At 42.7% G+C, this 13,905-nt stretch overlaps 1 protein-coding gene across 1 annotated transcript in view; it reads right to left on the bottom strand.

Moving 5' to 3' along the window:
- Positions 1-12,776, bottom strand: part of RASEF (RAS and EF-hand domain containing) — a 77,744-nt gene extending 64,968 nt beyond the window's left edge. The window contains exon 1 of the mRNA XM_003267450.4: positions 12,077-12,776. Within this exon, the coding sequence (XP_003267498.1) occupies positions 12,077-12,507 (431 nt within the window). The 5' untranslated portion in view covers positions 12,508-12,776. The remainder of the gene's footprint in view (positions 1-12,076) is intronic.
- Positions 12,777-13,905: the final 1,129 nt, after the last annotated feature.

The raw sequence follows: 13,905 nt of genomic DNA, 5'->3' as shown, positions 1-13,905 counted from the left end.
AACTTCCCACTCGGGGACAAAAACTGGTAGTTGGGCACAGCAGATAGAACTCATTCCTACTGGAAAAAATTTCTTCCTGTTCCTTATTAAAATGTCAGCCTTTGGACTTCTTGGCACAATGCCTTCCTTTCACAGAGCATTTGCAGAAAGAAGGGAAGGAAGGAGTGAGAAGGAAGGAGAAGAAGAAGGGAAGCCAGAAAGCAGTGAATTTGCCCAGGAAAGTCCAGCAAAGCAAAATGTTTGTGTGGCTTGCTGGATGGCTATGGCTGCCCAAATCCAAGATGTATCTTCTGTGAGGTGCTCAGTTTGAAGTTATGATTATTTTGATGAAGAGTGGGATTGCAGGGTGAGGATAGAGGGGTAGGAACAAGGCTGAATAATAAGACCTCTTCTCCCAGAGGGACATCTTAGAGCCATAAGCAGATATAGGGTAAGCCTTTTCTTGGGAGATAAAAAATATTAATAACTTTAAAGTTGACTTAGAAATTTGGTACTTTGTTGTGGAGTGTTTAGGCATTTGGAAGATGGGGGGATATAATATATGCATAGGAATTTTTCCTGATTCAAATAGTTTGAATTTTTCTGTTACTTACAAGCTAGAAGCATTCAAAAATGCTCTGTGATCTTCTCACAACTGAGAATATTTGAAAAACTCTCTTAGTGGCTATGATGGTGAATTTTATTTATGTCAACTTGTCTAGGCCACAGTAGCCAGATACTTGCTCAAACATGTGAGTATGTTGCTGTGAAGGTATTCTGTACATGAGATTAACACTTAAATCAGTAGACTTCGAGTAAAGCAGTTTACCCTCCATAATGTCAGTAGGTGAGTCTCATCCATTCAGTAAAGACCTTAATAGAACAAAGACTGATCTCCCAGGAGAAAGAGGGAATTCTGCCAGCAGATGACCTTTTCACCAGGACTGCAACCTCAACCCCTCCCTGGGTCTCCAGCCTGCCATCCTGCCCTGCAGAGTTTGGACTTACCAGCCTCCACAGTCGCATGAGTCAATTCCCTAAAATCAATCTCTCTCTTTCTAAATAATATGTAAAGATATATGTGTATACATATGGTATATAGATAACACATATATTTTATATGTGTGTCTGTGTGTATGTACATGTATGCACACATACACACATCTTATTGGTTCTGATTCTCTGGAGAACTCTAACTAATACAAATGTCTTAAATCACTGCACTTTCATTAGGGCTAATCAATGTAGACCAATGTACCAGCTTCACAGTGCATATATGCTAGGACTGATGAAAAGAGCTGAATAAGAACTTTAATTGTTACTGATAAGAACCTTAATTTTAAATATCATTCAACAGGGCAGGTCACTTCCCAAGGCTCCAAGTGCTCAGCTATCCCATCATATTTTCATTTTAGCCAGGGTCATTAGGACTCTAACAACCTAATAGATTTCTGAACTTTTGTGGACTAAAGCACTTTTATTATCCTGAAGACAGCTCATTTGCTATAATCTCTTAGGAGAGGGGTGATGAATTATCCTTTTAGACCAATACAAAACCTTGAATCTGTGTACAAAGAATCAATCTGACATTCATTTCTGTCTTTGTGCCTTGCTGGAGCTTCCCATGAGTTCTGTACTCAAAATGTTTTTTTAGGACTTCTCTGCCATAATGCAGGTACCTGCAGCATCAGTTAGCTCACTCCCTAGGTCAGTAAATGAAGGATGCTAAAGCAGAAATTACTTTTCCCAGTGTGCCCCCAAGTAACAGCCACTGAAATGCAAGTCCATTAACAGCTGCACGCAGCAGGCTACAGAGGAATGCAGTGTGGACCTGATGCCGTTTCACACCGTGGTTGTCCTGTTAGCACAGACTGTCCACCTGTGTTGTCTGGGTTCTCTCAGATCCTTGTGCATTTTGTCCTTGCTCCACTAACTAAGCAGCCACAACCCTACACCTCCATTAAGCTACCTTCACCTTCAGAAAAAAAAAAAAAAAAACCTGCAAAATCCTATATTTTCATGTTTAAACGTTTTTTCAGATTATTTTTTAACTCTTAGGCTCAGGGGTACATGTGCAGGTTTGTTATACAGGTAAACTCGTGTCATGAGGCTCTGTTGTACAGATTATTTCATCACCCATGTACTAAGCCTAGTACCCAATAGTTATCATTTTTAAGATACCCACAGGTACTCTGAACTACTGTATTTCTATGTCTGTTAAGAATCTCGCATGACTTTTTTTACTGTGCTAGTATTTTATTAGGATTATTCCTGCTTATTTGAGTATTCCCATTATAGAAGTACAGATATCGAGTTGTCTGCACCATTCCTACTTTTTTTTCCACATGCCCTGTGTATGTTTGCAGAACACTAGGCTTTTCTGGAATGTATACACTGTGTTCAAGCAGAAATGCCTACACTATACTTCATTCATTAGCATCCCCAAGCAAACCATATCTGCCAGTTTGAAGTACATGCTATACCAAGAGATCCCCAAGGAGGAAAAGAAAAAGTATTTTGCTCTGCAAACACTATCACTAGTTTACAGCATTCCCATCAGAAAACATGACACAGGAGTATTCTAAAATAGATTTTCTAAACACATGTGGGTTGGCTCTTCATGAATTCTTCCACCTCAGCTCAGAACAGACTGTAATTCTGTTTGATAGAAGCAAGAATTATGAGGTGACTGTGTCATCCCAAGGGATGAAATGGCAGAGTCCACCAAGCTAGGCAGATGGGCAACAAATCAGGAAATGCTGCCTAAACCTCCCATAAGCCCTTGACCCTTGCACCAGGCAGCTACAGGGAGCTAACAATAGGTGATACTTTCACCACTGCATTCGGATTTCAGAATAAATAATTCCTTTTGTACGTTTTTGCTTTCTATCTAGACATTTAAAATATATAATTGATCAAAGATACTATTATGATGAAATGGCCATCTAAGCATGCGCCATACTTTTATAGTTGTAAATGATCACAGAGGGCATCAAGGCTGAACGTTCCCAGAAGACACCCCAAAACTAAATTTTAAAAATTGAAATTGAAGACAGTGGCTGCTTTTGGTGTGCACGTGGTGGGAAGGAGCTCTCAGAACACGCCATTACCTTGGGTGTTTCTGCCTGGTCATTTAAAAATGAAAGACAAGGACAGATACACGTGAGAACATTTAAGGAACAAAGCTTGACTGAACCTGTTATGAGACTACTCCAAAACAAAACAAAAAAAGAAAAAAGAAAAAAAAAAGAGGAAAAGTAACCCAGACACACAGTTTTTGTGGCTGTTCAAATTTCTTAGCCCTAAAATACAACTTTTGCCTAACGGACGAAGAATTCCAACAATGAAAGAAAACAATACTACAATACCAGAAAATATGGCCTCTTATAACTAAATTCCTTTATTTTTTAATCACAAATCATTTCATTCCAATTAACTTTTCACACGTCTTAAAAACTGTGACAGCCAAGTACTTCCAGCTTCAGATGAAGAGAAAGAAAAATATCAGAGTAATAGGTATCCTGGACATCCCAATGTATTCATAGCTCAGCCCTCCTCCCCTAGGACATACCCATTAGGGCAGCATAACCTGGAAGTAGAAAATATTATACAACAACATCTGTTGAGCCTGAGCAAGATAACTCTGCAAAGTACAATAACATCTAAGAGCAAACAAGAAAGTAAAGATAAACTGTCACTGGGTCAAAAGGGTATCCCACAAACTTAGAAGAGAAATAAGTAACACCATTAAAGTTCTAAGTTAGGATGTCATGGAACAACATGCTCGAATCAACAGGGATCTTCAAAATGAGATCAAACCTAACATTTGAATTCACCAGGGCACATTCACAGGTTGCACACTGGAAATGCTGTCTCTTTAGCTATGCAAAATTGCAAATTTGCACTTAAAATCCAGCATCACTGTCAACATTGGACCTGCATCCTGCATGGCAGCTGCTGTCCAGAGCTGAAAAGTGGCCGAGCTGAGAAGTGGCTTTCCTCCTAGCATATAAAGCAGAGGGCCTTACTGGCCACAGACTCCACATCACTGGGTCATCGTTACCTGCCTGGCTCTGGAGGCCTCCATGTTTGTGAACCCTCCTCCATCAACCACAGCCCACAGTGTAGTAAGAGCGGAAGGAGCTTGGAGGTCATTTGACAGGGACCTGCAGTCCTATTGATGTTGGACTACAAAAGAAAGAAGTTTTGGCACACTTCAGCCTTGCAAAGGAAGGCGTGAAGGCGCCACTTCTCTGTGATAGAGGGGTGGAAACTCCCTGAGTATAGCTGGTCTGTTTGATTTCTGACCACCACTGAGAGCTGGACCCAGGCCATCTACCTCGTGATTCCTGCTACTTTATATCCTCACTGATGTCATCACCTTCTGAATAGAGAGAAGCCAGCCAGGCAACTTGGACTTTTGGCAGGAGACTATTTCTAAGTACTCAGTGCCTCGTGCAGTCCTGGGCATACAGTGGATACAAAAAAAAAAAAAAAATGTTTGTTAAGTGAAGGAATCAATGAGTAAATAAATGAATGAATGAATGAATGAATGAATGAAAAATAGGAAAAACGACAAGAAGTTTCTTCTGTGGGAAAATAACACAGATGTTCCTTGTTTAGGATTGGGAGATTTAAGATTTACTTTTTCCATAGTGTTATGCCCTCAATTTAAATGACAGAGGAGATAAATACACATTGAGAAATGAAACACTTATGTTTTCCAGCCTATACAGTTCTTGAGGATTTCAAGTCCCATTAGAATAATATTTCTCATACCTGATTAATATGTAGACCTTATTAAAGACTCCTGTGAGGCTGTGCACAGTGGCTCATGCCTGTCATCCCAACACTTTGGGAGGCCGTGGAGGGTGGATCACCTGAGTCCAGGAGTTCAAGACCAGCATGGCCAACATAGTACTATCTGTACTAAAAATACAAAAATTAGCCGGGTGTGGTAGTGCATGCCTGTGATCCCAGCTACTCAGGAGGCTGAGGCAGGAGAATCGCTTGAACCCGGGAGGCAAAGGTTGCAGTGAGCTGAGATCACGCCACTGCACTCCAGCCAGGGTGACAGAGTGAGACTCCGTCTCCAAAAAAAAAAAAAAAAGAATCCTGTGAATTCCAGAGTTGACTTAAACATTGCTTATAACACATTACACTTAACTATGAACAAACATAAATCAGATATAAACTTCCTCGTACCAACAGCATCAGTACATTTCTAAAACCGACACACATTTACAAAATCAATGACATCAGAATTAGCAATAGTCAGCTAATCTGACAGGGGATGTAGTTTTCCAAGCTAAATCTCCACAGTCAATGTCAGTGTGGGACTGGCTCATACATGGCTATCTTGAGCACATTTCTATGATCAAAACCCCATTCTCCCACCACTTTTGTATTGAGACCACAGAAAATCCAGCACTCTGTTGTCAGTCACCTTCAGATTATGTGCACACATGGCTCACATGCACAGCCCACCTTTCTGCCTTCCGTTTTTAGCCCATGACAATGCACACAGTGTTGGGGGGCCTCACGAACATAAAGGCAGCTTTTGAAATTGTGTAGCCAAATTTGTAATGTAAGAGTCATCCAAATCTGTAATGCAGGTGATTTGGAATGAGCTCACATCAATTTATTTTACATTATTGCCAAAATGAAAATAAGAATATTTGGTCTCCTAAAACTCCCAAAGATATACGTAAGGACCCCGAAGGGTCTATGGCTCCCAATTTGAGAAACATTCGATGTGAAACATCCATAGTCCAGAATGAGTGGTGTTTTGGTGAGCCAGGAGGAATTTTCCCATTCATTATTCCACATCCCAGATCCTTCAGGTGTCAGAAACTCCTGAGTATTTAAGAAGGTGAGAAACAAGGTCAGGGTCAGGCATGTATAGCACCTAGTGAGATGTCAAGGGCAATGTCAGTATTGGGTGAACTAGAGAAAGGATCAAAGAAACATTCACACTACTGGAGCTGTATATCCTGTTTTTATAAGACATATAGACTAAGGCCTTAAGGGTTAAAATTCACTCTTCTTATAATTACTCTGACAAAAGCAATTATCATTTGGAAGATGCTGAATATTTACAAGTTGAAGCAATGAACTTGTTTGTTTGACAAAATAATTCTAAAGAAATCCTATGTGTCACAGATAAATTCCACCATTAGAACTTCCCTCTGGGAGACAGACAATGTTTACTTTCCATTTTACAACCTCATATGAGACTAATACAGTCAGGTGAGGCAGCACTGAACACTCAGAATAAATATTCTCTTCCCATTTCCCTCTTCTGACTATATACTGCACTCAAGTGCTACCTAAATTGTAGTAAGTTATACATGAAGCAAGAATGTATACTGTATATACTCTCTTAGGAGAGAAAAAGGATTCAAAACACATTTGGAATCACCATGGCACACTAACCTTTCCCCATATGATGCAGCCACTTTCATTTTACAAATGAAAAAAGATTGGATAACCTGGGCAGAAAATAAGAAACAGATAAAGATTTTTACACGCTTAAAGAGATAGGGGTAGTGTAACTGAATTTAACAGTAATTTTAGAGAAGAGTAAATCCCAAGTTCAGGTTCGAGGAAAAGCTAGGGAAGAGTCTGTAGTTCTGGGAGTACAGTCTCCCTGATAACACTAAGTTTTAAGACTTTTTCTTTTTAAGCCTTTTTCTTTTTGCATAAACCAAAAGGATAGAATAAATCATCTTTCTTCAAATTCTGAGAGCAAAGCTCTGAGTAATCAGTGAATTCTGAGGGTCACAGCAGGCCACTGCCCAGATGGCTAACATTGAGAGGCTTCTAAGGACTAGAAGGCCAGAATACCTTTCCAAAATCTGAAAGCCAAAAAGAAATTACTACCTTGAGATTAAATTCAAATATCAGAACCAGAAGTGGCCACCATCCAGCAAGTAGGGCCCATAAAACCTAAGGCATGCACAGATTCACACAAGACCCAGGAGGAAGGATCAAAGGTTCATTCCCCCTAAGATCTGGAGCAAGGCAAGGATGCCCGCTCTCACCACTCCTTCTCAATATAGTACTGGAAGTCCCAGCCAGAGCAATCAGGCAAGAGAAAGAAATAAACCCATCCAAATTGGAAAAGAGGAAGTCAAATTAGCTCTGTTGGCTGACAATATAATCTTATATCTAGAAAACTCTGAAGACTCCTGTAAAAGACTCCTAAGCTTTGATAAACGAATTCAGTTAATTCTCAGGATACAAAAATCAATGTACAAAAATCCGTAGCATTTCTATACACCAATAATGAGCCGTAGTTATTAAGAGACAGGTTTCTCCCACTCAGCAGAGTAATGATACACATAACTGTGACAGAGGACACATTAAAGAGAAAAAGCAAAAAGCTACAGAATAGCAAGTTAGAAAACAAGGAGATACAGATACAGACATAAACAGACACAGATGTTAGGATCCCGGTTCAGAATCCAGAAAAGGTAAAGAAACCTCCAGAAAACCTATGCCAAGCACACTGATAGATCCCAAATCTGGTACTCAAGGTAAACACCCCATACAGTCAAAAGTACCCTTGAACCTCATCTAGGACTTGGGTGTAGCCCACCACCATGTTGCAAAGCTAGAACACATCTTCTCTTTTTGGATGAGAACCAGATATTACTGGCCGTGAGCATGAAAAAATACATACATATATATATAATCATATATATATATTCATATATACATATATACATATATTCATATATATACATTCATATGTTATACATATACATATATATGTATATGAATATACATATATACGAATATACATATACGTACATATGTATACATACATATACGAATATACATACATATACGAATATACATACATATATATTCGTCTTTAAATACCACAAACACATCCCAAAGCACCAAGATGCTCACATGTGGAAGATACTCAAGAGCTGAGATCAAAGAGAAAAGAGCTGATTTACCTCTCTCATCTCAAGGTGGCTCAGGGCCACCTTTCTACTAAGTGGAAAGAGGGGAAACTGAGGCAAGATGGAATCCATCAGTCTCTCTTCCTTTCCCCTCCATCTGATCTCTGTGTTTCACTCCCTCTCACCATGTCCCCCTCTGCCACTCTATCTCTGGCCTTCTCTCCTGCTCTCCGGCTCACTCCTGATGTATTTATGTCTTTCTTTGCCTCTGTCTCTCGTCTCCCTTTTCTATCTTGTCAAGCACCGCATCACGTAAATTAAGGGAGTTGTGAAGCAACTACACTATTACGAAACAAGGCAATCATTCTGAAAAGGGCTAAACTAGAACCCAAGAAGGGGAAATGGAGAAGCAACCCTCACCAGTACTGAAACTTTGCCTCTGCCTACTGGCAGCTACTTGTTTTTAAAAATTTCCCAATTAAATAGGATTGCTGTCCAATGGGTGAGCCTTTCCTCTTGAGTTTAATAAGGTAAGCCGTTTTGCCAATCTCTATACAATTCACATATGGAACATTTTGGTTCCTCTCAATTAAATTTGTTTTTAAATTACCAAATAAAAGAATCTCCTTCAACATTGTGCATGTAGAAACATCGCAAACCGTGTGAAACAGTTAACGGTGCTGATTTTGACGTCTCAACAAATCCTAGCCTAGCACTGCCTGGCAGGTCACCCATCACTAAACCTGTCACACCTTCAGGTACCTGACCTGAGGCTGTCCCTCCTTTGGATACTGTTGGGATACCTGTGCCCACTCACAGACCCACAGTGGTTCCAGTGCCAGCTGCACCCTCACATTCCCGTTTGTGAGAATGTGGGGTTTTCTAAGTTAATTTATCAGCGTGAATCAATTCACAGATAACACTCAAAATTGCTGCAAATGGAGTTGAGAAAACACTGAAAAGCTTCAGCTCTGACTAAAGGTCAGAGAAGAGGCCCTCATCCCTCCTCTCAGCCATCCATCAAATGCTCAATACACACACACACACACACACACACACACACACACACAGCCTATTTCCTTCTCTTGGCAATCTTTGAACACCAAGACTGGCTCACAACAGTAACTGAAAGAAAAGTGAGAGAACCTGCAAAAGAAGTGGAGAAAATGCTCACAGCATGAACTACACTCTCTCTCAAAATGCAGATATGTGAAACAAGAATCAAAGAATACTGATTTATTCTATTCATTCGGCAAACATTTACTGAGTATCTCCTGAGTATGAAACTCCCTTTTCACCAAGACAATGACCTAGGCATCAGAAACTGGCAAGGCTATAAGTTGGCTCTCTGCCCTGCCCCTCCACCCTCAACACCTACACATTTTCTTCCTACTTCCAGGACTTTTCTTAGCCTGGTAGCACCTGCCCTCCCAAATTCTCTTATGTAACTACATCACATTGTCCTGCTGCCTTCACCTGTTGGCTGACCTTATCAAACTGACCGGGAAGTGGTCAAGGCCCATCCTGACCTTGCAGACCCTTCAGACCTGCCATGCTCAGCTTACCAGGTCACATAACTCCTTGGACACTCCTTCCTCAGCCTTCAAAAGAAAAAGTTCCTCAATTTTCTAAGAGAAAATGAACTCAAGAATGACACACATCCCAAAGGCCACTTTCATCCCTTCATGATGCAATATCATCTTCCCTCTAACATCACGATTACTGATGACTGGGGAGTTTAACCCAAAATTGCTTAATATTTTGCTTGAAAGATTCTTTAAATGAAAATCAACAGTGTCATGCTTTGCCTTTATAGGAACCAAACATTTTCCTATTTAATATCCATTCTTCTCAAACTGGATGTGAACACTCCCCAGGATGGTCCTGGGGCAGGCTGTCCCCAGGGATAAGATTGAGTGCCAGGTGGGAAACAAAGCCACAAGTTGGAACAGCACACCTTCCTGGAAAGACAATTCTCCCTTCAGAAGAAACTCTACTTTATATGAAAACAAGTCCCAAAATACTGTATACAAAGATGAACAACTTAATGACTTTTTAAAGAAAAGCTCAAGACTTCAAAGAAAATTCTTGCTTGAAGCCGTCTGTTGGGCTATGTCCACAATACAGGGAGTTTCCTACAAATGTTCTTTGCCTTTAAATGTTCTTCGATGAAGTTGTTGGAAAAATGTTTCATCCACACCATGAGCATCTTGAGGGCATGAACTACATACCATCCTTCTCTTTGTCCCCAGCAACCTAGGACAGTACCTAAGCCAGTATTTGGCATATGGCAGGCAATTGGTAATGTTTGTGGAATACATTTGGCTGAAATAATGCCGACAGCATTATCAATAACAAAAAAATGTTTAAATCACATTTGGATGGAAGGAAGGAAAGGTGAACAGCTGTATGAGGAAGTGAAGTAGAATTAATCCAATTTACCAAAACAGCGGATGGCTGCCATGGTAACAATCTGATGCAGCAACTCAGTTTAGATCTCTTCCACTTGAGCATGAGAGGAAGACAAATATTGTACTTGTTAATCTCACATCAGGAGGTGAGGCTTAGGACAAAAATCTACCAGGTGACACCGGTGTCCATTAAATGTAGTAATCTCTGAAGAATTCGGAAAGGCAACATGATAATAATAATTCCACCAATAATATTAATTCCTGGTTTGTATACTGATCCAGGTCATTTCAATCATTTAAGATTGTGTGTGAAATATTTGTTGCTGAGACTAGACAACTGTGAAAAACAGATCCACATGCATGCATACATCATATCCAATATGATGTGGACTCACCCTGCCTCATTCCTATAATTCTTACTTTTTTTAACTAGCTGCACCCAAACTAAGTTACAGATGAAAGATGACTCAAAGAAAGAGTATAGGTTGTAGCAGTGTTTAAATTTTGCTACTTCCCTGGTTGGGGAGTAACTCATTTGTAAATAATAGAAAAGATCGTTACATACCCACTTCCTCTACACAACCCTTCTATGGCAGTGAGTCACTCTCCATGCCCAATATTCCCCTTACTTTCCAAGCTGGAGGGAGAAGTTGGGAGGAAGAGGTGTGAGGACTTCCAATGAACAAGCACACTGACAACCTTCCAGGGATACTTCCTTTTCAATGTTCTGTCTCAGATGTGCAAACTGCCAACTAAAATGATGCCTTTCAGAGCGTCTTAATAACGACAGCCAGAGCTCAGCAAAATTTCAGCTAAAATCCAAACATAAAGCAGAAAAACACTTACAGCGCTGAAATGGGTGTATCGCCGGGGCATGAAGTGAAAAATAGCAGCTGGAGACACCCACCACACCAAGGCATGGACAAATGCAAACGAAACTCAAAGAAGAAAATCTGAGCCTCTCTCCCTCCAGGCCCTGAAATCCCACCTGCAGGCATCCCCTTACCTCCTGATAATTAAGTCCGTGACTTGACACGTTATTTCTGTCAGAGCAATAAGAGCAGAGAATATACTGTGTCATTTTATAATTTTATTCCATCACATAAAAAGTGAGTTTTTCAGTTCACAAAATGTGGGGTCAGATCTCTGCTGTTTAACTGGGCAAGTCCCTTAACGTCTAATTTCTAGGTCTAAGTTCGGAAATAAGCTAGCCTACCTTCTAGTGATGTTATGAAAATTAAATGCGTGAACTCTGTAAAATGCCTAGCAGGTACATCGATGAATATGTGTCTAGCAATATAAAAGCCCAACAAAGTTTCCTTTTCTATACAGTCTTAGGAAAACGACAAATCAGAAAACTACAGAGGACGCCAAATTGGCAAACAGCCTGGGCCCCAGCCCTGGGATGAGAGCCTAAGGCCTGGGGTAGAAGGTGACGTAACCAGGACGCGGTGAGATGTGGGGCGCGCGCCTAAACTCGCGCGGGGCGCCAGCGGCTGCAGATTTCAGGAGAGCTCCTGTAATTAACACGCTGCCCTTTGCAGGCTCAGGATTCAGCACGTAAAACTTTCTCCCCAAACGCTGACTCTCTGACTCCCTTTTCTTAACTCTAGCGGATCTTGGAAAAGTCAAAGCGAGTAGGTGAAGGAAGACAAGCAACTCACAGAGAAGGGAGGGGGTGGGGCATTGGGTCTGCACACCTGCAAGTAAGTGGGAAGAAGAAAGCAGGAAGCGCCAGAATCACCTCCCGCCCCCAGCTCACACTCGCACCTGGGAATGAACTTGGCTTCGTCCCCGAGTCGCGCCTGGAAATCCTGCCAAGCCCGGCCGGGACTCGCCGGGCCCCACGAGGTGGCCAGCGCCGCGGCCGCGTCCTCGTCGCCCTCGTCCTCCTCGCTGTCGTGTGTCTCCGGCCCCGCCTCAGCCACGGCGGGCGCGGGATCCAGCGGACCCCAGTCCCGGCGCCGCCCCCCGCAGTGGGCCCCGAGGAAGCCACGCGCGAACTCCTGGAAGGTGATGGCGCCGTCACGGTCGGCGTCCAGCCGCTGGAATACTGCCTCGGCGTCGGCCGGCCGCACCCGTAGCTCCGTGCACAGTGCCCGGAACTCCTCGCGCTCCAGACGCCCCGAGCGGTTCGCGTCGCAGGCGGCGAAGACGGAGCGCAGCCGGGCCAGTTCCTCTCCGTCCCCATCCGCCTCCATCCCGCCTGGCGGGTGCGGCCGAGAGGGCTCCGGAGCGCCAGGGGGCGCAGGGCCCTCCCTGGAAGGACGGAGCCACCTGCTGCCGCCGGGAGGCCCGGCGAGTTTGGCTCCTCCGGCTGGTTTGGCCACTTGCGGGAACGTCGGGCGGGGCAAGGAACGTCGGGGGTGGCCGGGCGGCTCCCTTCGACGACGGTTCGGGCCAGCCCCCAACAGGTCCCGGGAGCCGTGGGGTGCGCTCGGGCTCCAGGCACCTCGAAGGAGCGCCTCCCGCGACTGAGCGCCCGCGCGCCGAGGTGTCCCTCACCACTCTCTCGGCGGTTGCGGCTCCGCCCAGCCAGGGAGGAGGAGCGCGCGCCTCCGCTTCTCTAGTTCCCACGCCCCGGAGCCCACCGCTGCTTTCCGCGCAGGAGGGGGAGACCTGGCTGGCCGGAACTGGGGTTCGGGGGGAGCATTGCCTTTCGGCGTAAGAGCTGCTCGGGTAGAGCCCAGCGCTCCGCTTCTCCACAGAACATGCTGGCGCGCGCGTGAGAAGCTAACCGGACAGAGGTAAGGTAGGCAGGGGTAGGATTCCGAATGAGTTAAGTGCATTTTATTATCTTATTCTCGCAACTTGATAAACTTCTTTATATAGAAGTTTCTTACAAACCAAAGTACAAGATTTACCAGAAGACCCCATTCTCAATTTTACTGGCTTTCGTTAACGCATTTTTGTGCGTCTAACGTTAAGGTCCCACTGCTTAAAGATCTTCCAGATCTCCAACTCCACATTTTTTCTCAATCCTTGTCTCCTAAACCTGAGAAGAAATTTGATAAACAAAATCGTTTGGCAGACAGCATTGTTTAAACAAAGACTGAGGTCGTTTTGTAGGTTTTTTTATTTAAACAAACCTCTGTGGAAATTACATATCCAAAGGTAGGTTACCCTTTGGTTTTAAACACTTTTTTCGACAATACTATTGTTCCTTTAATACTGCTTAATGGATATGAGATCTTTAAAATCCACCCATTTTGATCCTTTTAAACACTTTTCCAGGAGACCCTCAGTCTGTCATACGGCTTATGTAACCGTGCCTTTAGGCTATTCTCATAGCCTGTGAAGATACATTTGGCTCATTTTTACTTTATTTACATTATCCATTTCCTCCACATTTTAGACTTTCTGACTATGTATTTTTCTTTTATCTCATTCTGGATTCTCTTTATCGTTTACTTTGATTTTTAAAAAATGTGATCATTAAGTAATTACTGACACGTTCCTGCCAGGCTAGTGTTCTTAAACATAAAGCTAAGTGCTAAACATCTGAGGAACAATTTCCTCTTGAATTGTACAATAAACGTGGTAAACACTAACAGCTTCTGTTAAACTGTAACTACTGCTGATAACCCCCATCTGCAAAT

Source organism: Nomascus leucogenys, chromosome 1a (assembly GCF_006542625.1).
Source record: "Nomascus leucogenys isolate Asia chromosome 1a, Asia_NLE_v1, whole genome shotgun sequence".
In the NCBI taxonomy this organism is placed as follows: Eukaryota; Metazoa; Chordata; class Mammalia; order Primates; family Hylobatidae; genus Nomascus; species Nomascus leucogenys.
The sequence above is the reverse complement of the archived record's forward strand: the minus strand, read 5'-3'. Positions and strand labels throughout refer to the sequence as shown.